At 41.3% G+C, this 23,918-nt stretch overlaps 2 protein-coding genes across 2 annotated transcripts in view; one reads left to right on the top strand and one right to left on the bottom strand.

Annotated features, from left to right (window-relative positions):
* Window positions 1-1,822, top strand: part of CRNKL1 (crooked neck pre-mRNA splicing factor 1) — a 34,691-nt gene extending 32,869 nt beyond the window's left edge. The window contains exons 13-14 of the mRNA XM_063130172.1: window positions 329-577; window positions 1,582-1,822. Coding sequence (XP_062986242.1) covers window positions 329-577; window positions 1,582-1,746 — 414 coding nt within the window. The 3' untranslated portion in view covers window positions 1,747-1,822. The remainder of the gene's footprint in view (window positions 1-328; window positions 578-1,581) is intronic.
* Window positions 1,823-5,451: 3,629 nt separating this feature from the next.
* NAA20 (N-alpha-acetyltransferase 20, NatB catalytic subunit) lies at window positions 5,452-15,689 on the bottom strand. The gene is made up of 6 exons (XM_063130170.1): window positions 15,583-15,689; window positions 13,321-13,345; window positions 10,490-10,580; window positions 9,177-9,312; window positions 6,906-7,051; window positions 5,452-5,808 (listed from the first exon to the last, which is right to left on the bottom strand). The coding sequence occupies exons 1-6, from the start codon at window positions 15,633-15,635 to the stop codon at window positions 5,723-5,725; spliced, it is 537 nt and encodes a 178-aa protein (XP_062986240.1). The 5' UTR covers window positions 15,636-15,689; the 3' UTR covers window positions 5,452-5,722.
* Window positions 15,690-23,918: the final 8,229 nt, after the last annotated feature.

Here is a 23,918-nt window from a genome sequence, read left to right as displayed (position 1 = left end):
TAGCTCTGTCCTGGGCGAAAAGCAGGGACTGGCTAGGAGGAGCTTCAGACCAATAGAGGGCTTAAAACTCAGTCATGTGAGTCCCTGCTTTTCCTGGGCGATAGGGGGAGTTAACCCATTGTGGGATGCCTTCCTCACACCAACCTGGAGAATTGTCTGTTCACTGGAATAGACACATGGGGTCTATGCACTTGAAACTAATTAATATAATTCCATGCCTCTTTTAAAAATTAGTGAAAATAAATCCAGAATGAAATGCAGTTTGAGGTGTTTCTAAATGTTTCCTGCCAATGGCCAAAATAAACTTGCATTCTCTGTTTTGCTCTAGGTCTGGATCAGTTTTGCTCAATTTGAGCTCTCGGCAGGGAAAGATGACAGCTTGTCACGATGCCAGCAAGTATACGAAGAGGCTAATAAAACAATGAGGAACTGTGAGGAGAAAGAGGAGAGGCTTATGCTTCTGGAATCCTGGAGAAACTTTGAAGAGGAATTTGGAACGGAATCCAGCAAAGAGAGGGTAGATAAACTCATGCCAGAGAAAGTCAAGAAGAGGAGAAAACTTCAAGCTGAAGATGGGGTAAGAGCACAAGCTAGACACCTGGCTTTGTATGGTTTGTGGTGGCTTCCCATGAATTCTGTATGCAATATTATGAAATTGAAACTAGATGAGAGAGGAAACACTAGTGATGTCACAAAAGTAACTGGGGCATAGCAAACACAGTTTTTCTACTGCATACTTCTCTTTTGATTTTAAGCCAGGTGTGTAACACTTATGGTATTTCCAAGGTTTGTTAGACTCCAGCTTCCATCACCAGCATGGCTAATGGTCCGAGATAACAGGAGTTAGAGACTGACAAAATCTGGAGAGCCATAAATTCCTCACCTCTGACTTCAGCAATTAACTAGCATGCGTTATCTCAGCTACAATCAGCAGAATCTAGTATTAAAACTTTTTGTGGGCTGTACAACTGTGGGTTGCAGGTGTGGGTGTACAATTATTGATTTACTTGTACAATGTTTCATAGCAGAGCTTTTGGAGTGATATCCAATTAAAAATAAAAACCATTCAACCAAAACATCAGTATTCTAACAAATAATAATATAAAAGGTCCCTGGCTAGCTAGAGCCTAGGCTTTTTACTAGCATTAGTTTTCTATGGGCATCTGTTTCTGGGAATGGGAGGGGAAGCATTTAAACATGTAACCTCCTATCTGCCACCTGAAGTGGCCCTTAGTTATACTGTTGTTTTAAATATAATGTGGGTTTGATGCAAATTTTGGCATGTGTAGCCGGGCTGCCAGAAACAGACTTACCACTTCTCCTCCCATGGCAGCCCCACCAGCCCCCTGAAAATACTACACAGAGGGTTGGGGGACATTGCTGAATGAGGAGAGCTGTGCTGTAGGGGAGAGGGTTTCCCCCCACCCCAAAATCAGGCAGAGGCACCTTCCCTGGGTGGCAGATCCTGGATCCAATTCTAAATCTTGTGTGGAAAAACCAGGGACTTTGAAAGAAAAAAGTGTGCTAAAGTAGGGGGAAGCATAAAGTGATGTCTCATTATATTCACTTTTCTAATTCTAGTCTGATGCTGGATGGGAAGAATACTATGATTACATCTTCCCAGAGGATGCTGCCAATCAGCCCAACCTCAAACTGCTTGCAATGGCTAAACTCTGGAAGAAGCAGCAACAAGATGACAATCCAGAGAGAGATCCAGACAAGGATATTGATGAAAGCAGCCCCTAATTCCACTTTTAAATTTCTGTATGTTTTGTATAGAATTTTTGTCAATGAATGCAATTAAATATTTTCAAAAAAAGTATTGGTAATGTTTAGAATGGGAGAGAGATCATATGCTATTGGCATGAGCCATTAGCAGAAAATGGGAGCATGCTGGTTGCTTTTGGCTACATTAAAAGCATTAGCAAGCCATGTGCAAAACTAGCAATATTTCAATAAGCATGCAAATTTCTAAAAAGATATTCCTGCTATATTGGTTCCATAAAATTGCTGGGCAGTGAAAGACAAAACTACTGCCTTGTGAATCAATGCCATGGAATGCTTTTCAAAGAGTTATTTCTAGTTTGTGACCACATCCATTAAATAATCACTTTGAATATTAGTAAAGTGGTATGTCAAGGGGCAGCACCAGAAAACGAAAAATAGGCAAAGCCTTAAACAGGTATTGTCCAGGTCAATCCTAAGGTGATTCTGCCACTTCTTCCCTCACATCAGAAGGGGGCCTCTTTCTCCTCCCATTGCCTTCAATACAAGGGAATTTGCTATGTCGGTTCTTGGACTGGACTAGAGTTTAATTTTGGGGGCATGTCGTGGGGGAAGAGTACAGGAGGGACTAAGATAATGCAGATCTTTGGTTGTCTCAAATGCCTTGAAGTAATACTTACATACTAGAGAAGTATAAAATAGTGCATAGTGTGGAGAAAGTGGAGGAAATTTTTCTCTCATAATACACAACTCAGAAACATCAAATGAAGTTAAATAGTGGAAGATTCGGGAAAGGTGAAATAAAGTACCTCAGCAAATAGCTAAACTATAGAATTTACTAGCAGTTAGTGTAGTAATGGTCACCAACTTGGAGGGATTTAAAATGGAATTGGGCAAATTCCTGGAGGATAAGGTTATTAGTTTTCTTTGAAGAAGCTTGACAGTGATCATTTAACAGAGTTTATCTGAGGAGGTGTGTCAGTTGGGATTAGGCAATCCCTGACACCAAATTCATATCTGTGTAATGACAGGCTTATTCTTACAGAAAGGTATATCTGTCACCAAGTGCTAATGTCATTTACTTTGTATATGTTTGTATAGAGTACTCTGAAAGAATATTATTGAATTGGACATTAACATTTCTCGATGCATTTCAGACATCCAGTATGCCTAAATTGTAGGTGGGGAAAGGCTGATGAGGCAAATGTCTCTGCTAACAATTTGCAGGCAAATAGCCTCCAAAATCTGAGGGGCAGGAGTTCAGCTTGTAGGGAGAAAAGCTTTACATCTATAAAGATGAGTTTGTGAAATAGAAATCTTTGGTTTATATTTTCTAGTTTTTAGAAATCCAGGCTATGTGGTTTTACATTTGGTTTCTATTACCTGAACACACTTACTACACTACATGAAAAACAGAAAAAGGGGTGGCAAGTAGAAAACTTTTGTATTATAGGGGGGGGGGGTTTAGAGCTGGAGAACTCCCAGGAGTTGGATCTTTGGCAGTTAGTAAATTTAGGGGAGATATATTTGGAGAAAAGCCATGGAAAATTCCACATTCTCATCAAATCTGAGCAAGCTGATGTGCCACTTTACTGCACTGAGAAGCAGCCACTGGCAAGAAAAGTGAATTCAAACAGTGTTCAAGACAAAGTGTTAACTGTCTGTGGTATTCTTTAGCGTTATTGTCAGATACAGTGTAATACTAGACCAGGACAAACTAATGCTATAATGAAAACATAAAAGCTAAAATTATAGGCATATAGGACAAGCCCTGCTGAAGAAGTTTCAACATGGTTTCTGCAAAGGTAACTCGTGTTTCACTAACCTTTTAGCATTCTTTGAGTGTCAATAAGTATGTGGACAGGGTTGCTCCAGCTAGCACTCTTTACTTGGACTTCCAAAAGGCCTTTAATAAAGTCCCTCACCAAAGACTCCTTACTAAACTTACACTATGGAATAAGAAGATAAATAATTTGTTACAGAAAATAAGAATAAATGGTAAAAATCTCTCCATGGAGTGATGGGGTCCCACAGGGTTTTTGTAGTGGGACCAATGCTTTTCAACGTGTTCATAAAAAATCTGAAATGAGGAGTGAGCAGTGAGGGTGCCATGTTTGCTGATGACACCAAATTATTTAGTGTGGTTTAAAACAAAAAGGATGGCTTCAACGTGGGAAAACGGGCATCCAACTAGCAAATATGAGTGTAAAGTGATGCATGTTGGGGCAAAACAGTGACTGACCTAGAAAGGGATTTAGGTCTTTGTTGTACAGCTCAATGAAATGTCAATCTAGTGTGAGGTTGCGATGAAAAAGGCTAATACCACCTTAAGTATAATTAGGAAAGGAATTGAAAATAAAACTGCCAATATACTGCCCTCATACAAGTCTATGGTGTGACTACACTTAGAATACTGTGTACAGTTCTGATCATTGCACTTAAAAAGATGTTGTAGAGTTGGAAAAAATGCAGAAAAAAGCAACTAAAATGATAAAGGGGCTGGAGCAACTCCCCACAAGCAAAGGTTACAGCATCTGTGACTATCTTAGAAATGAAGCAAATATGATAAATACAGACTTATGCATGATGTGAAGTAAATCCATAGGGAGACATTTTTTTTCTCCCTCTCCCACAATACTAGAACCCAGGGTCCTCCCATGAAGCTGATGGGTGGGAGACACTTATTCATACAGTGCATAGTTAAACTTTGGAATTTGCTATCACAAGATATAGTGATGGTCACCAATTTGGATAGCGTTAAAAGGGGACAGGACAAATTCTTGGAGAAGGTTATAAACAGCTATTAGTCGTGATGGCTCTACGCTACCCCCAGTATCAGAAACACTGTGTCTATGTACACCAATTATTTAAAAAATGTACACCAATTTGTGGGGGACATGAGTGAGAGGGTGCTGTTACACTCATGTCTTGTTTGTGAGCTTCCTGTGGGCAGCTGGTTGGCCACTGTGCGAATAGAGTGCTGGACTAAATGAGCCTTGGTCAGCTGCAGAACAGCTTTTCTTACATTCTTATGCCCATCAATCACTTCATTGATACGAAAGATGTATTTAGATGAGTGAAGTGAAAAGCAATTTACTTAAAGGAGTTTGCACAAAATTTTGGGCCCCTATCTGAGGGACCACATGCACATATATACCCAGATACATAGGGTCTCTGCATGAAGATCTCTGAGGGAAGGAATACAGAGATTACCCTCTTCCCCAGTGATCCTGACACAGGTAGCTCTTTCCTCGCTACTAACTACAGTGGGACAATTGTGAGATATTATTTCAAAATAACATGTGACATATAAATGATCTCGGGGAGGGAGATAAGAATACAGATGGGAAGGAATTCAGCAATGGTGGTGGTTCGAGGCACCTTGTTAGGAGCCGCAGGTTCTGCACTCCTGGCTTAAAAGCTTTAAACATATACAGGGAAGTGATTTTCTATCCAAATATTGAAACAGATGAATCTGAGTCCTCCCCAGCACTTATCAACTACATTGAAAAACATAAAGGCAAGAGAACTCTATCAGCTCTTGGCACTGTAGTTAATTAACATTTATAGGGTTACAACCATATTTACATTTCCTTGTTTATTTGATTTGATTTTGATTTGATTTTTTTCTATATTTGCTTTAAGGGTTGAATTCTCAGTGCATGCATGACATTAAAAAGCAGTGAACCCCAGGCCCAATGAAAACAAGCAAAATTTTCTCTATACTGCATTTTTGGAAATAATTTAATACAGCCAAGGAATTATTAATGGTTTAAACATTAAACCATGACTGACAAATATTGCAGTTGAAAGTTGTCTTTGCTTCAGGGACATTAGAAGATTTAGGCATGAGCCTAACAATGAAACTCCTTCACATCTACACAACTTTCCTCTTTGTGCCGAGGCTTCCAATTACATTCAAAATAAATGCTGCAGTGTTCTTTGAAAGTGTTTCCAGGTGTCTACAGGTGTTATTTTGAATAACTACAGTGTAAGCTCATTCAATGTCCTCTGGTCTGACAGGATGTGGTAATGGTATAATTGATTTCTTCTCTGTATCTCTGGACAGGGCTTTCCTCATATCTAAAAAAAAATCACAATCCATATTACACAGGAAAAGTTCCAATGAAAGTTGTAATACAAGTATCAGTAAAATAAACCAAAACAGTATGCATTTTGAACTGCTTGTCTGGTTGATGCATTTCATAGAAAAAGGCATTTGTCTCTAGTCAAATGCAAGAAAGCCAAATTCTACATCTTACAGAGATGTTGCACAAGGGCAACCAAATAAACCGAGGATTTTGATGTTGGTGCAATGAGTGGACAGAAGCAGCTGGCAATGTACTAGATCATTTGATTGTATGAAAAACCAAAGGACTGTACAAGCAGCTTGGGAGAAAGAGGCACTTACTGCAGTGATGGGCTATACGTTTTCCTCCAGTTTCTGCCAAATGCCCGTTGTACTAATCTCTTTATATGGATTTCCAAGAGTATCTTTTGTAGCTTCCCCTTCCTACTATATGAAGTCTAGCACAAATCATAGCCTTTGGCATACAACTGCAAAACAGTGGACCTTATGAATTTCCACTCTGGTCAGCCCGTATGTCCATATAAAATCTAGGGCTCACAATAATGGAATGAATAACAAGCACACTATACTGAACTTGAATAATACAACCGGTTTTTTTTCTACATCTGTCAAATGTAGTGATCTGGTTTCACTACATTCCCCTTGGTGCCTGAAATACAATAATATCCGTTATTGTCTCTACTCTTGCATTCTTGAGAGTTCGTCATGTCAGTAGCATCCTCTACTCCTGCTTGCAAAACGCAATTATCAGTAACAAAGCAAAAAGCTGCCTGCCAAGGTTATCTCTTGCACCAGAGAGACATTAAGCTTACTGTAGGCTTCACCATCCCCAGCTGCCATAGTCCTTAAATGAGAGACACTCTTCAGCTTTGTCTATTGTGCCTCAGTGTTTCAATTATTCAGTACTAACAATTGGAAACTCAGGGATTGGGCAAGTGCCCATTCATATCAGTGGGAGAATCTGTGCCCTTACATTGGCTGATCACAGACATTTACAGAAAAGCATGAAGAGTTTCAAGCCTGTGGGAAATGTGTGTGGTCATTCCATCACCAAGCTGATTCAAAACATTCTATAAATACAAACACTTACCATAAGCATCTTCGTCAGGTTCTCCATTGCTGGCCGAGTAGTATTCCAACACGGTTCTGTACACGCTATAGCCTAGCTGTTTGTACATGTTGACTGCAACCTGATTTGACACTCTTACAAAGAGATCCACAAAAAATCCGCCCTTCCTTTATTAAGAAAGAAAATGGCATGATGAGACAGAATAACTAACGTAAGTTTTATGTTACATAGCACAATTATAAGAGGAAGCATAAAATAGGCAAATGCTGGTCCAATTCAGACATCACAACAAACCAGGTATAAGAAAGCTTAGCTTGTTGACTGAATTGACAAATCATGGTTTGCGGTTAACTGGCAAATCAGAATCAGGAAGCATGGTTTGATGTGATATCTCTAACTCTGTGGTATTTCTAATCTATGCTAATTCTGATTTGGTATGATGTTTGAACTGGGAAATCATAGTTATAGCCACTGTCCACCTCCAGAGGACTGTGTATCTAGATACTGAAATGCTGGACAGAGGGAGGGAAGGTTCTTCTAGTGTGTGTTTGGCACTTTAGGAGATGCAAAGAGAGAGATGACGAATTCCAAAGCGGGTAGCTGTATTGTTTCTTTCTGTTGCTAAGAGTCCTGTGTCATCTTAAACACTAACTATTATATTGACACCTAAGCGTGTATGGGCTTATACAGGTTTATTTCAATCTGGCTTTCAGCAAGGGTATGGGACTAAGACTGCTTTGGTTGCCTTGGTTGACGATCTATGCTAGGAAGTGGATGGGGGATTGAAACAAGCCAGCTTCATAAACCAAAGTTTAAAAATGGCTTGTTTTTGTAAACCATAGTTTACTAACTCAAAACCATGATTTACTCATTTGCCAACTCCCTTTTGGAACTTCTGTGAATTTATTTGTATTTTTATTATGTAAGTCACATTTACTGGACTGTGATTGTAATAAATGAATCTAATTATTCTCTGTCTGGAAGCTCAAACCATGGCTTAGGTTCTAAGTTATGGTTAGCAGAAACTTAAGGTTTTGATGTAATGGCCTTGTTTTGATGAAAGGACACATATTTTATCTTTACACAATCAAGCAAGGCAAGCCTCAGGCTTGCACACTCCTCCCTTCCCCTCTCCTCCTCTCATATTGCTATAAGGAAATAAGGAGCTTTCACTTCCAGCTTTTTTACTCATCACAGTTAAGTGTGAGGTTTAAAATTAGACAAACTTTAATCTTATCCATGGTTTACTAAAACAAGCCCTGGTTTATGAAGCTGGCTGGTTTCAATAACTCACATCCACTTCCCAGCAAAGTAGGCAAACCACACTAGAAGAACCTTCCCTCCCTAAAATAAATGTGGATCGTTTGACCAGTCAACAGTACTTGGTCAATTAACTAACCAAATAACAGTAAAATATTCACAGCATTCATTTAGTACAAGGGTGGGCAATGTGGCCCTCCAACACTTTGGCTTAAATCCCTCACTATTGAATATGCTGGCAAGTGCCAATAGGAGTTATAGGCTAACACATGTTGAGAACCACGTTGCCCACCCCTTGGTTTAGTAGAACTGTTACAAAGTGAGAAGCTTGCTAATTACAAAACCCCAAGTTAGTTAACTGTTAGGAAACAAACAAAATTACATTCTAAATGACTGCAATATCACATGTAGGAATTGTATAAATCAACAATATTTTGCAAATATTTATATATGTCAATAATATTCAAGCAATCAAGTGGTCACTTTTAGATGCTCAGCTATTTGCAAATTGTGTTTAAAATGAAATTTAAAACAAGACATGAAACAGCTATAAAAGAAAAAAGTAAGTTTTAAAATGTGGCTGTTAATGCAAGTCAGGGGATGCAAGCTCTTAAATGAAGATAGGAGGTTCAAGGTCAAAATACTCCAGTGTTGGGAAGGAAGGAGTTTTCATGTCTGCCTTTACAATCAATTGGGGTCACCTGAGCAAAGGTACTCCTGATCTGTTAATTAATTTACCTTAGTTAACCAGTCAGTTTTCCAGCCACCCCAACCATACCAAAAATGAAAAAGACTTTCCTTATGAAGCATTCTTGATTTTATGAAGTGCTCTTTGAGTTTCTTTCTTACAGCCCCCACAAACATGTTTTCATATGATTAAGGCAAGGACTTTAGCTGCTCTCACTGAAGAATCAATAGTAATTTCAGCAAATCAAAACATAACTGAGAGAGGAGCTTACAGCATAGTGCTTACAGGAGAGTGATAAAGGCTCAGGTTGCAGTCAACAGAAGGGCTTAATAATCATGTCTCACCTTTCTGATATTTCCTCAAGCAGCTCCATCAGTTTAGCAGCCAAACCCAGCCGTCGAAATTCAGGCGCAACAGAGAGTGCAGTAACATGGCCATGCCACTCCTCTCTGGCTACTGAACCTTCAGCTTTCCCCATGACTGCAAGGAAAAACAACTTGTAATGAATTAGCCCATTTGAACTAGACTATGACCACCCCATAGAAAGTTTACCACTGACATATCAGACAGGGCTATGACCATTCTGGGTGCTTATTTAGAAGCTTGCTATTGGAGCCTTTATGGTGTTCAACATAAATTCAGAAAAAATGCATCGCTAAACAGTCCTAAACAGGCTTCATACCAGAAGCTGAAGGGCAGGGCTGTATGGATTCTGAGATTCATCACAGACAGAATTCATCACTGGTCACAACTTTCAGAATCCTGACATCATCTGCTTTCATTAAAAAGACAAAAACTAAAATGTTTCTAATTGTTATGGCTGCTAAAATTGGCTTCAAAGAGTGTAGACAGTGCCTGGTGAAATCTGAGCAGTCAGAGAGGGCAAAGCAGGGTTTCCTGCAGGGCAGAGAGCAGGGCTTTGGGTTCAGTTCCCTGGCAGACTCCTTCCCACCACTCCTAGATTAGACCAAATTAGTAACTGTGGCCATTAACAAAATCAAAGAAAGTAAAATCTGTGACCTATAAGCCCAATGGGAAATATATTAATAGGAGCAGAACTATAGAAGAACAACAAAAGTCATGATCCCAAGCATGTTCTGCTGAAATCAATGGGGATTTGCTTCCAAGGAGGACTGCAACCCAATTAATTTTAATCAATATGAGTTTTGCTGAATTAAAATCAATTACATTGGCATAAATTTGCATATGGGAAAAACTAATTCTGAAGCAGGAAGATTTCTTTTAGATGAAGGATGCATGTGCTATAGCATGCATCACTTTAGAACAGCCTTGCCCCAACCTGGCACCCTTGAGCTGTTTTGGACTATAACTTCCAGCATTCTTGACCATTCCCCATGCTGGCTGGGGTTGATAGAAATTGAAGTCCAAAACATCCAGAGGGCACCAGGCTGGGGGAAGCTAGCTTAAAAACATTCTATCTGGGAGGGAGACAGAGAGAAAAGGAAGAATGCCTCTCTCAAGGTGGTGCTTGCCACATGCAGTTGTACTTCTATTTAAAAATAGTACCTTTCAAAGCTTCTGCTGAAGCACTTCATAGCCAATTCAAAGCTTTAAAAATCATTAAACATTAAACCCTACTTCCATCTAATTAAAGGGTGAGACAAAAACTGACCATCCAGAAACAAGGAAGACTTACTGTAGCCCATCAGTTCTCCACCAGGTGCTTCTGCAACAATAAAATACTCCGGCCAGTGAGCTAGGTACTGTAAGTAAAATGGAATTCCATACTATGGAGTGTTATATGTTAAAGAAAAGTTCACCTCAAAAGTCAGGTAGGTATCAGGATCACAGTTTCAGCTATCTTACATATTATCAGCATTTTTTTTGGTGAATATGTCAAAAAACATAACTTCACCTAACTGCTTTTTAGAGAACTGGAAAGTCCCTGGATGCTCCAGGTGGCCTTAGACAGGGTATGATGGGTAGGATCCAGAATAGCCATTCAATGAACAGAAGGGCTCTTTCTGTGAATGAAAGGATCCAGCAGAGTCCCAGTCTGCCATCTGCAAATATGAGGCTAATGCTGACCTACTCATATGATGCGTATGAATCACTTTGACAACTTTAAATGTGCTAAATCTATGGCATTCTTTTATATACTTTATTATTTATTATTATTTATTTATCATACTTATACCCCGCTCCTCAGCCAAAAAAGGCTCTCAGAGTGGCTTACACTTAGGAAAAAAGACAGTCCCTGCCCTCAGGCTTACAATCTAATAAAGACATGACACACAAGGAAAAGGAGTCAAGGAGGGAGGGAGGGAGGAGAGAGAAAGAGAGAGAGAGAGAGAGAGAGAGAGAGAGTCCAGCAGGAGCAGGCCCCGATGTTACTTCTGCCTGCTCCTGTCCCCTCGGTCCTTCTTCTTCCCCACAGGGCCAAGATGGCAGTTTGCCCTGTGGGGGGGGGGAGAGTCCAGCAGGAGCAGGCCCCGATGTTACTTCTGCCTGCTCCTGTCCCCTCGGTTCTTCTTCTTCCCCACAGGGCCAAGATGGCAGTTTGCCCTGTGGGGGGGGGGGGAAGAGTCCAGCAGGAGCAGGCCCCGATGTTACTTCTGCCTGCTCCTGTCCCCTCGGTCCTTCTTCTTCCCCACAGGGCCAAGATGCAGTTTGCCCTGGGGGGGGGGAAGAGTCCAGCAGGAGCAGGCCCCGATGTTACTTCTGCCTGCTCCTGTCCCCTCGGTCCTTCTTCTTCCCCACAGGGCCAAGATGGCAGTTTGCCCTGTGTGGGGGGGAAAGAGTCCAGCAGGAGCAGGCCCCGATGTTACTTCTGCCTGCTCCTGTCCCCTCGGTCCTTCTACTTTGGCAGAGCAATCTTATGATCCCTGGGGCCATAGGTTATGTCAGACTTCCCACCCCAAGGCTGTAAACACTCATACTTCAGGATGGCGAATCCAACATCAGGCCATTCCCTCTCCCCATCGCAGCCACTGCTGAAGGCAGATGTTAAAAAGGGGATGGGATGTTGGAAGGGGAGATGTCTCCATCATCATCCCCACCCACAATAACTAGGGGCTGATAACACTTGCCTACCTTACAAAAGCTCAGAGGCTTGGCTAGCTGAAAATTTTATTTTAAAGAGTAACAGAAGAGAAACCCGCCTCCATCCTCCTGCTGCCCTGTCTGGGTCTTGCCAGCAGAGCAGAGGACAGACAGACGGCTCCAAACTCAGAGCACTCTATCAATAGAGTTAAGGCACAACATAAGAAATAAACTTGGATCTACATTCATGACGCTAGTTCTGGTTCATATTTCACCTCTACCATGAGCCCACAGGGGCCTTCCTCTATCTCAGTTTCCCTATCTGTAGTATAAGGATGATAACACTTACCAACTTTACAAGATTATTGAAGAATTACAAAGAGATGTTTTATTAAACACGTTGAACTAGAAGTGCTTAAAATGCTAAATATTATTACTAAGGATAGTATGCTAAAATATTTATTGATTTAAGCATTTTTATCCTGCCCTTCAGCCGAAAAGGCTCTCAAGGCGGCTTACAAAAATATTTCTTGACAGTCCCTGCCCACAGGCTTACAATCTAAAAGACATGACACAAAAGGAAAGGGGATTGGGAGGGAGGAAGAGGGGGGGAAAGCAAAGCAAATTCAGGCACTACATTCTTCGTTGCAAACGTTCAGCAGTGACAGTTAGTAGCCGGAGGGAGGGGGCTCTCAGCTGGAGCTGGACCCAGGTACCATGGAGAGAGTAAATATGGTATACTGTTGTTTTGTCCCAAAATTAGATCCATTCTGATCAGTTTTCAGACCTGGCAATGCAACAGAAACAGCCTTGATTGCCCTGGTTGATGACTTGAACCAAGGAACGAATGGGGAGAATGCAACCTTGTTCGTTCTTCTGAACGTTTCAGATATCTTGCCGGATTGGCCTCAGGAAGCACAGGGTTAAAGCGGTTTTCAGCAGCAGCATAGGCCCTTTTCACTTGTCTACCTTTGAGGGCAGTTAGGTGTGCAAATACACAAGAGAGGGCCTTTTCCACAGTGGCCCCACACCTCTAGAATAAGTTGCCATCAGGGATCTGCAAGGCCCCATCACTGCAGGCTTTTAAGAATGCTCTGAAGATCTAATTCTTTACTATGGCCTTCCCCTGATTATATTTTATCAGATTGGGTTGTAGCTGCAATTGTGTTGTAGGTTCTGTCTTGTGCTGGTGTTTTTTCATGGAATATTTGCTGTTTTATTACAGCATCAGTTTTTTAAAATTATTTTAATTTTATTATATGATTTTTTTTCTACACTGTATGACATTTTTATGGAGTGCCCATAAAAGAATAATGCATGAGGGCCAAAAAAAAAATGCATTTGTGTGAACATTTGCATTATATAGGTAGACTTGCAGGGTGTTGAAATTGGCTGCAGCTTCATGACAAACAACTTTCAGTGGCAAGCATAGTTTTCCTGCAGTATAATGTAAGTAGAGTCCCTTAGCTATAATTAAAAGGATACAGTCTCTGTGAGAGGATCCAAGTTGCTGTGGGAAATAAGAAGTACTGGTTAAACGTTGAGGGAAGGACAAGGGAGGAACTTGAAGCCAAGATTATCTCTTCCTAATCAGTTATGATTGAGAAGAGATAACCTCTTTATTCTACAATTCCTAAATCCCAGCCCTCAACTTGGCTGATCTGGCAATAGTAGGAGACAAGCTCCAACACCCCATTTATTCCAAGAAATCCTGGATTGTTCAGTAGAGGAGAGAGAGGATTCCTTAAGGCAGAGCTTTTCAGAATCAGGCTGACATAGAGTTGCCAACTTTTCAACTGATTGCTGCAGCTGTGCCTTTAACATCAGCTTAGTGTGCAGAGTAATAATATTTATCTCCACCTGCAACAAATTTCATCTCCTGCTTTCTGCTCATCAAGCTGATGTTAAAGGCACAAGAACACACCTGGCATTTTGTTCTGTTCACTTGGCTGCTCCGGGAAGAATATTGGCTAGAAGCCGGTTGCCCCCATTTTTCCTGCTCCAGCACCTTTCATAGATAAACATGGACTGCGCTTTTCATAGGGTGAAAATAAAGTGTTGGGGGGAAACATGAGACTGCTGTTAAGGGCACAGGAGTAGGGCCAGGTGGTGCTGGGTCCCCGTCCCCCGAAATGTTTTTTATCAAGTGGCAACACCAACCCGTCAAAAGCTGGCACGAATCTATCAAGCTACAACAGGTGAAACGGCAACGTGTCTACACAGTGCCTTAATGGCCAGGTGGAGTGTGTGTGTGTGTGGAGAGATGTAAAATTTCCGGAAATTTTGAAGCCATGGGAAAAAACAGGGGTTTTTTTCTGTTTTTTCAGGGAAAAACAGAAATTTTCGGAAAAATTGAAATAATGCAATATTAGCACTTTTTACAGATTGAAAGTCTCACTTTGTTACTTTAGGAACATAAAATGTAATTATGTCCAAGTTGGTTTGGCATAAAATTATTACATTTGGTATATTAAAAATAGCGTATTCAAACAATTATAACAAATTAAATTTACTTTTGTTGGTAACAAATGGAGCTACAAGCTCCTGAACTGTTAGGAACACCTGAACTGTAAGGAACCTCTTTGGTTCTGCCAGTTTATGAGCAGGCAAAAAACAATTTTAAAAAACAACTGAAGGAACCACCAACATTAGTAACAAAGAAAATTATTTATGTCTCCGCTAGTCCTCCAATGTCAAGACATAAAACCCCCATTCCCATAAAAAGAACTGAGAAAAATGGGGACATACACCAAGATTCAATGAATATGCATGAAATTTAATGAGACTCGTTTTCTGACCTATATTTCTTCGATTCTAAGATGCACTTTTCCCCCCATATAAACATCTCTAAAAATGGGGTGCGTCTTAGAATCGCGGGTGTGTCTTAGGTTTTTTTTTTTCTGTTGGTGGTACTGAAATTAGTGTGCGTCTTACAATCGATGGTGTCTTACGATCGAAGAAATACGGTAGTTTCCAACTCTGCTTCCATGGCAGTGCTGCCCCCTGGAGGCAGAAATGCATCTTGCTCTTGCATTTGAGAGTTGTAGTCTCAGTTTGCAACCTAGGACTTGCTTGTCCTTGGTGCACAGACATTGTAATAATCTGATACTGTACAGTTTTTAGAAATCATTTGGAGAAGTAAATATCTGAACACCTTGTCTTAAACATTTTCTGTTTAATAAAACATCCCATAATCCGTTTTTTCTTCATTTTTTTTTAATTTTTCCAATTTTTCGGAAAAAACGGAAAAAAACCTGTTTTTCCCCGAATTTTTCCGGGCCTTCACATCTGTGTGTGTGTGTGTGTGTGTGTATCCGAGCCAAGATTACTTCCCTCCTCATGATACACCTCAAAGTTAACTTCAAGAAATCTGGGGGAAGAGAGGGGGCTGAAACCCGAGGAGTAGAAACTCATAGCCACAACCCATTTGTTTACAAAGTTTCCTCAAAATCTCCTGAGAAATACTCCTATTGAAGGGAGCCGCATACGTTTGTGAATAAAGGGAAGAGGGGCAGCGATTTACCAAAGACAGAGACTAAAAATTAGGGACTGATCCTGCTGAACCGCGACAGCTGGAGTGTCTGGATCTGCACAGGGGCAAAGACGCGAGTCAGCCTCCCTAACCAAGGAAGACGGACGCTCATGACGACCGAGAGCAACTCCTGCCGCCGCCTGGGCCTGTTCGGAGTCCAACCCCCCACCCCATCCGTTCCCCGACCGGGCAGGGGACTAGCAAGGTCTTCTCACATGTTGTTGAAGCGGAAGAGATCGTTACAGGTGAAAGCCCGCAGCGAGGTCATGGTTTTTCCACCGGGGCGGGGGGGAGAATCTCCTCACAGAAGCCGACCCGGAAAAGCTCCCCTCCATGCACATTGCATCACTTCCTCTCAAACGGTTGCCGGGCAACTGCCGAGAACAAGCGAGACGGAAGTCCTAAACGGGCAGCCGCGAAGCTGCGCCCTCTTGCGTCAGGACGCTCCAGAGACAGAAAACATAGAGATAATAAGCGCGAAATGAAACCTGCTCCCTGTACAGTTAGGGAATCTTCATTTTAAACTGCTTGGAGGAGTGAAAGCATAAGGCGTCTCCATTCAGTTGAGCCTTCACGATGGGTTGCGTTGAGGGGGCTATGTAGGTAGCAAAATTGAATTAGATTTTCTGTTTATGTACTCTATTTATTCAAAACGACTATATGTGGTTTTAGGGTGCAATCCTGGACTGAAGGTCCACCAGCTGAGGGGCTACAACAAAGGAAGGGAGACTTCAAATGCACATGTACAAGATGGGGGATACTTGGCTCAGCAATACTACAAGCGAGAAGGATCTTGGAATTGTTATAGATCACAAGCTGAATATGAGCCAACAGTGTGATATGGCTGCAAGAAAGGCAAATGCTATTTTGGGCTGCATTAATAGAAGTATAGCTTCCAAATCACGTGAGGTACTGGTTCCTCTCTATTCGGCCCTGGTTAGGCCTCATATAGAGTATTGCGTCCAGTTCTGGGCTCCACAATTCAAGAAGGACGCAGACAAGCTGGAGCGTGTTCAGAGGAGGGCAACCAGGATGATCAGGGGTCTGGAAACAAAGCCCTATGAAGAGAGACTGAAAGAACTGGGCATGCTTAGCCTGGAGAAGAGAAGATGGAGGGGAGGCATGATAGCACTCTTCAAATACTTAAAAGGTTGTCACACAGAGGAGGGCCAGGATCTCTTCTCGATCCTCCCAGAGTGCAGGACATGGAATAACGGGCTCAAGTTAAAGGAAGCCAGATTCCGGCTGGACATCAGGAAAAACTTCCTGACTGTTAGAGCAGTACAACAATGGAATCAGTTACTTAGGGAGGTTGTGGGCTCTCCCACACTAGAGGCCTTCAAGAGGCAGCTGGACAACCATCTGTCAGGGATGCTTTAGGGTGGATTCCTGCATTGAGCAGGGGGTTGGACTCGATGGCCTTGTAGGCCCCTTCCAACTCTGCTATTCTATGATTCAGGCTTGCAGGATCCACTTTGATTTTTTTTACTAGAACCCCGAGTTAATTACATATGTGCAGTTTTTTATACTGCTCAGCATAAAGGTGGTTGGCAAAATTTTAATTTGCATTGGAGAGAAAAAACCTATTGGTCTGAAAGGTTTCTTCAGCTCTCCATTCAGAACTACATTGTTGTCCTCTAAAAATGTTTTAAGAACCACTGTGGCGATACCCACTTTTCTGTCCCTTAGTTATGTCTGCAATTTGTATGTCTAGTGAGTGCGGAATGTTTGATTGAGTGCAGTGAGAGAGGGGGAGGGAGGAGTATAAATAGGTTGGCTGAGGGGATTGTGAGTTTTAGTTTTGAGGTTTGGTTTTAGTCTGGGAGTTTTAGTCTGGCTTGTGCTTCATGATAGTGTTTGGTGTGAGGAGTGAGAAGAGGTAGAATTTTGAAGGTCTTGGGATTGTTGTTTTAAATATAAAAATATGCAGTTTTGATCTATATTGAAATACTAAAGATTTGTTAAATTTCAATAAACTTTACTTTGTGTTATGTTACCACAAACCACACGTCAGCTCGGATTTATTACCTGCTATATTACACAGTGTAAAAACATCTAACAATACACCTGCAGTTCAGTACCTCAGTAATAGAACCTATTTATCAAAACCCTTTACCTTGTTCCCTCACATATAGGGGAGAGGTGGTGTTGTTTTTACCCTTTCCTCAGGCTTTTCAAGTGGTGGCCCTTGGCTTGAGAAGGGTGTGCTAGGCAAGGCCTTCTGTGTGAGGTCAGTGCCATCGCAACCACCCTGCTGGCTGAGGCTATAGGCCTATCTAGTCCAACACCTTGTTTCCCGTAGTGGACAACCAGGTGCCTATGGAAGGCATACACCCCTCCCGCTTCTGATCCCCTATGATTGAAGGTAGCATGCAGCTATCACCACTAGTAGCCATTGATACTTTTATTCTCCATGCCATTTCCTGCATTGAGCAGGGGGATGGACTCAATGGTCTTATAGGCCCCTTCCAACTCTACTATTCTATGATTCTATGAATTTCACTAATCCACTTTTACAGCAGTCTGAGTTTATAGCCAACATCACACCTTGTGGTAGCAAATCCTTTAGTTTAACTATGTGCTATGTGAAGTACTTCCTTTCATCTGTCCTGAATCCCCCTGCCATTCATCTTAATTGAAGGACCCCAGGTTCTAGTGTTAGGAGACAGAGAAAAACGTCTTACCTACATGTGACCATGCAGTCCATTTTGTCTGTTTAAAATCTGGCCTTTTGATGCCTTTGAATAGATGCAATTATGAACTTCTCTTGTGTAATATTTTTGCAACTTGTTATTACATATTTATAGTTATTACCACATGCTGGTAGAGCTGCCAGCTTGAACAAGCAACTGCCAAAATTCTGGATTAACTCTGGGAGACACAAAAATGTGAAATGTCCAAGTGTAGGCGTTGCGGGATATCCAGCAGCAATGGGAGGACCAGCTGTACAATTACAGAATGTATTTCTCCAGCAGCCCAACAAGCTGCAACCTTATGCACACTTGGGAGTATATCCCACTTAGCTCAGAATGATTTCTGAGAAAACATGCACTGAATTAGGCTGAAGTCCAATTCAAATTTACTTGGGATTGACCTGTTCAACAAAGCAGGCCTTACTTCCAAGTAAACATGCCTATAGTAGGCTCAGATTCTAGAAGGTTCAGCTTCTTCTATCTTGAGCTAGTTTTCTGGCTACACTGGAAGCCCCACCCATTCACAAAGGCAGCCTGAGGACACTGACACAGAAAGGAAGTACTTTCACAGGGGTAGCTGTGTTCCAGAAAAACAACAACAGTCTTAAGGCAGCTTAAAGACACACTGTAGTTATTTTACATATATTTAAACCTTAATGTAATGATCAAAGTCTATGCTGTTGCTTTTTGCATATCCTTTCCCCTTGCTTTTACCACTTAATTCCACCAACCCCCACCCAAGTTTGTATTTATATAGACATATAGATAGGGTGACCCTATGAAAAGGAGGACAGGGCTCCTGTATCTTTAACAGTTGTATTGAAAAGAAAATTTCAGCAGGTTCCCATATATACAAATGACACCTGCTGAAATTTCCTTTTCAATACAACTGTTAAAGATACAGGAGCCCTGTCCTCCTTTTCATAGGGTCACCCTACATATAGACACACTCACACACACCCCTATCAGTTTAGAAGCCACCATGGGGGAATTTCCTTGTGGGCGTTTTCCTTGTGGCAGCTGCCATCATTTTGAATATTCAAGATGTGCCTGGGGCATGCCATAGTTTGCTGTTATATGTGAACCCAAAGAGAGTGGGTTGTTGGGATGGTTGACAAGCTACCCAGAATCCATGGGCTGTTTTAGAGTTCTGGGTGGCTTGTCAACCACCCCAACAACTGATTTGCATGTAATGGCAAGCTACGCACCCCTCTTCCCTATTGCTGCAGCTCAAATATTCAAAATGGCAACAGTCACTGCAGTGATGTGTGAATCACTGTGTGAATTTCCCCTATGGGGAAAATATGGGGAAAATATTTCCCCTATGGGGAAATTCACACATGATGGCTTCCCATTACCAAGGAACCTGGTCACTAAATGCTTTGTCTGCCTCACATCCTCCCCAGTGGGGAGAAAGTAGAAAGGTGCTCCAGCCAAGACATCAGGTGGAAGAATGGTTCTCCACCTGGACCTTGGCTGGAACAGCTTCGCTGTGCATGGGCTTTCCCCACTCAGGGTTCCTACACCCAGCACCTAATTTGTGGTGGCTTTGCCTGCAGCTCATCCCCCTAATGGGGGAAGGTGCAGGGCGCCTGACTGAAGCACTGGCACTTCATTGGAGATCCATTGATCTCCAATGAGATCAATGGATGTGGCCTCACCTGCCCCCCTCGCAATTTCAGTTCCCCTCCCCTAGCATAGGGCATGAAGTCTAGAAACTGGAGATAGTAATTTAAGTCCCATTTATCCCCTCTCACCTCTTAAATGAATGCCTGGTGAAAAAAAGATATCAAAGGCAAGACAGAGGGAGCTCCAAGGATTCAAACCCCACAAAACTTCGCCATATCGACAAACAGGAATGAGAGACAACATGAGTCATGTGTCCTCCATGACCTCACCCCCAACCCAGTGTCTAGCTTAACAGAACAGTTTATGTTTTACATGCTGGAAGTTCCTGGTTCAAATCCAGGATATGCTACAATTTTAAAAAATATTCTCCCCCCATTCCCATTGAAGAAGTTTCTTATGCCAGGCCTGGGGTTAGTGTAAAGCTGTTACTGTGTAGACAAGATGTGGGTGTGAATTGAAAGGTTATAGGCTATGGCTCCCCTCCTGCATTGCCCCATTTCAGCTGTTCTGCCAGTATTTATTTATTTATTACATTTCTATACCGCCCAATAGCCAAAGCTCTCTGGGTGGTTCAGTGTTATCTTTGCTGGCAGAACAGCTCTGCAGGCATAATGTACTGTTGTGTATCTGTCATGTCAGTGGCATATCTGGAATTCTGCTGCCATAGGGCAGCCAACAAATCCAGGGTTCAGGGTTGGGCAGAAAGATCTGAATCTACTAATAAATCCCTGGGTAAATTGCAGTAGACAAGCAAGGATTTCTGACTCCCAATTGCTTAACAATAGCAGCAGCAAAATGTCTCTTCCCCCAGCCCGCCCTAAATTATATTGCTGAAATGAAGAGAGCTCAGGGCAACTTGAAATTAATTTTTGTGTGGAAGGATTGTGAGATCTGTTTAATTCTGGTACTCAAGTGTCTTGTGGTACCTTAAAGATTAACACATTTATTCTGGTGTAAAATTTGTGGCTTTTTGATGAATTTTACCTCAGTTCTAACTTCAAAGTGAGATTCCCGAGTTAGACTTCAGCAACATGTTTAATTTAATTGCCAGGGGCTTGAATCAGGACAAAGGATTTATATCATGCTACATGTATTAATTGGCTTATCCAGTGCCAGGATGTTTCTGTTATCAGCAATAAATTCACTATGAATTTGGCCACTGTAAATTGTCACTTTCTGCACTGAATTTCTTTCTGTCTTCACTGTTAACAATTCTTTCTCTCCTCCAACCCCCTGTACTGAATAAAAACCTGAAATTCTCCATAATACCCCATGTATCTGATGAAATGGACTGTAATCAAAGAAAGCTTATGGGTAAAAGTTGGATCCATGAAATAAAAAATGGATCCTCATAATTTCGTATGATTTTAAAGAGGACTCCCCACCAAACCACAGTCATATCACAGAGCACATCTTCGTCCATGGTCTGAACCATAAAAATCATGGATCAGTCACTCGTGAGCACCTCCACATCTCATAAACATACATCCAAGGTGTGGCTTCTCATGATTTTCAAAAGGAAATCCCTCAAACCACAACAGTACCAGTAGAGATCAGAATACCAGCTGTAAGGGTGGAAATCAAAATCAAACAAGAGACAGTTGCACTAGATGTGTTCCCAACATGTTTCAATGTAAGTCGTTATCAAGGGAACTGGGAATATTAAATACACGGTAAATATATAAAATATACACCAAACATTTAATATACAATTTCATATGTGGATAGGGAGACTTTTTTCTCCCTGTCCCAAAAAATATTACAAAAGAGAATTTCATTATTGCATCTACTAAAAGGCATCAAAAGGCCGGATTGTAAACAGGAAGCATATGACCAGACAAAATGGACTGCATGATCACATGTAGACATTTTTCTCTGTCTCCTAACACTAGAACCTGGGGTCCTTCAATTAAGACGAATGGCAGGAGATTCAGGACAGATGAAAGGAAGTACTTCACATAGCACATAGTTAAACTAAAGGATTTGCTACCACAACCTACATGCTACCTTCAATCATAGGGGATCAGCAGCAGGAGGAGGAGGGGTGTATGCCTTCTATAGGCACCTGGTTGTTCACTACGGGAAAGAAGGTGCTGGACTAGATAAGCCTATAGCCTCAGCCAGCAGAGTGGTTCTCAAAATATTTTTAGAGGACAACAATGTAGTTCTGATTGGAGAGTTGAAGAAACTTTTCAGACCAACAGGTTTTTATCTTCAATGCAAATAATTTTTTTGCTAACCACCTTTATGCTGAGCAGTATAAAAACTGCACATATGAAATTATCAACAGTTGACTGGGGTTTTTTCCATTGTAATTTTAAATATCTATGCCTTTGTTAGTTCCTTTTTACAACTGTGTTGTAAATCTCTTGAAATAACAGCCCAGGTGATGAGCTGCTAAACTGTTTGAATGTACTTCTCAAAAGTAAAACAGCAGTGTCTCAGACACAGGAGTCATAGACACTGCTGTAATTTTGTGATTCCAGGCAATTGTATATTTTGCCAATGGGTATTCTGTTGGTCCTGCAGCCCAAGCATATGTATATTTATAAAAAAAATCCCACTATATTCAACTTGATTAACTCACACATGTGTGTAGGATTGCAGCTTTTCTCTGTGAAAGTTAATTAGGGGGCAGTGCTATCACAGCACTGATCATCTTCTCAAAGACAGCACAACCCCCAAATCACATTTATTAAGCAGTAAGTCCCTCTGCTGTAAAGAAAATTGCAAGAATTGCATCCTTGCTACCTTTCCAGGCTAAAAAAAAAAGGCCTCAGACTTCCCCATCATTGACTCTGTACCACTGAAACCAGAGCAGCTCCAAACAGATCAGAGGTGTAACAGCAGCCCTGCTAGAAGCAGTTTCATCACAGTGCCGGTCATTTCCTGGGAGTCCCAGGACTCAACGCAGACATCCAACACTATTCGTAACCCTTAACGTAGCGGTCAGAGCTGGAGGGAATAGGTTGTGCAAAGGCAAGATTCAGATTCCCTCCACTACATGCCCCAGTTGATGTTAAAATTAGATCCCACTTTATACATGAATAGGGCAGGTACTCAATGAAGCAAACTTGGCTGCATCATCGCGTGTAGTTTGATTTCCCATGCCACCCTCACCCCAGCTCTCTCTCTCTCAGCCTAACCCATCCATAAGGTTATTTTGAATGATAAAGTGTATGCCATCATCAAATAAATGGGCTGAATAAAATGTAGCCATGTATGTTTCTGTATAAGCAAACAGGCAAGATTTACATCAAGCATGAATTTCCAAACATTTTTGGACTATAGTTGTAACATATAACTATGGATTTTTAATAGCTCCTCTAGTGAATTAAGAATTGTAACATGCACATTAAAAGGCAGAGGTACTACAAATCTTTGATGAAAATATCACAATCTTAACATAGAGATTAAAAAAATAGGATGTCACCACATTAAGATTCAGTGTGGGATTCAAAAATCCATTTTTAGTCATGGAAAGAGAAATTGTGCATGATCTAACTACAGTTAAAAAGACTTAAGTTCTATTGTTTTATATGGGAAAGCTTTAAGCACATGCTTAACATTATTTGTAATAAATGGACTTTTAACTGTTGCTAGTTTGTGCCCATTCCTATTTGTGTTTGAGTCTAAGGCTGCATTCCCATTGGTAAAAACATAAGACGAGCCATGCTGAATCTGCCCAAAGGTCCATCTAGTCCAGCATTCTAGTTGTATAGTGGCCAAACAGCTGTCCATGGGAAGCCCACAAGTAGGACATGAGTAGAATAGCACACCTTTGTACTTGTGTTTCCCACGAATAGGGAACTAGAGATAATATATTATTGATTTACACACTTACCTTTAAATAAATTCCACTGAAGTCAGTGGTGCTTATTTTTGAACAAACATGCACATTGCACATCATATTTAAGGAGGCATTCGCTAACTTGGTCTTAACTTCTGCTAATCTGTTCAGGTGATTTATTAAAACTGAATCTTCTCTTATCCACTACTAGCCATCTTTAAATAAAGTATCCAGGGTCTTAACATTACTTAATACATTTTTCTTCTGTGAGGATGGAATTTGCACTTCAAAATCCTTCTGCCACCTTTCTCTACTGCAGTATATTTGCCCATTAACCAAGGAGAGGATGAGAGTTGGCTTGGAAGTAGTAGGAACTTCAAGCACAGCGAGAACATTCGTGTAGCAAAACCAGCAAGCAGGGAATTCCTAAACCCTTGCT

The sequence above is a fragment of the Elgaria multicarinata genome, chromosome 7 (assembly GCF_023053635.1).
Source record: "Elgaria multicarinata webbii isolate HBS135686 ecotype San Diego chromosome 7, rElgMul1.1.pri, whole genome shotgun sequence".
In the NCBI taxonomy this organism is placed as follows: domain Eukaryota; kingdom Metazoa; phylum Chordata; class Lepidosauria; order Squamata; family Anguidae; genus Elgaria; species Elgaria multicarinata.
The sequence above is the reverse complement of the archived record's forward strand: the minus strand, read 5'-3'. Positions and strand labels throughout refer to the sequence as shown.

Excerpts from the sequence above, each read along its gene's own strand:
- NAA20 (XM_063130170.1), bottom strand. The coding sequence starts at position 15,635 with ATGACCTCGCTGCGGGCTTTCACCTGTAACGATCTCTTCCGCTTCAAC. Across the intron at positions 10,581-13,320 it reads TGGATCCTCTCACAGAGACT|TATGGAATTCCATTTTACTT; the intron begins GTATCCTTTTAA and ends AACACTCCATAG. Across the intron at positions 9,313-10,489 it reads TGGAGAACTGATGGGCTACA|TCATGGGGAAAGCTGAAGGT; the intron begins GTAAGTCTTCCT and ends TTTTCCTTGCAG.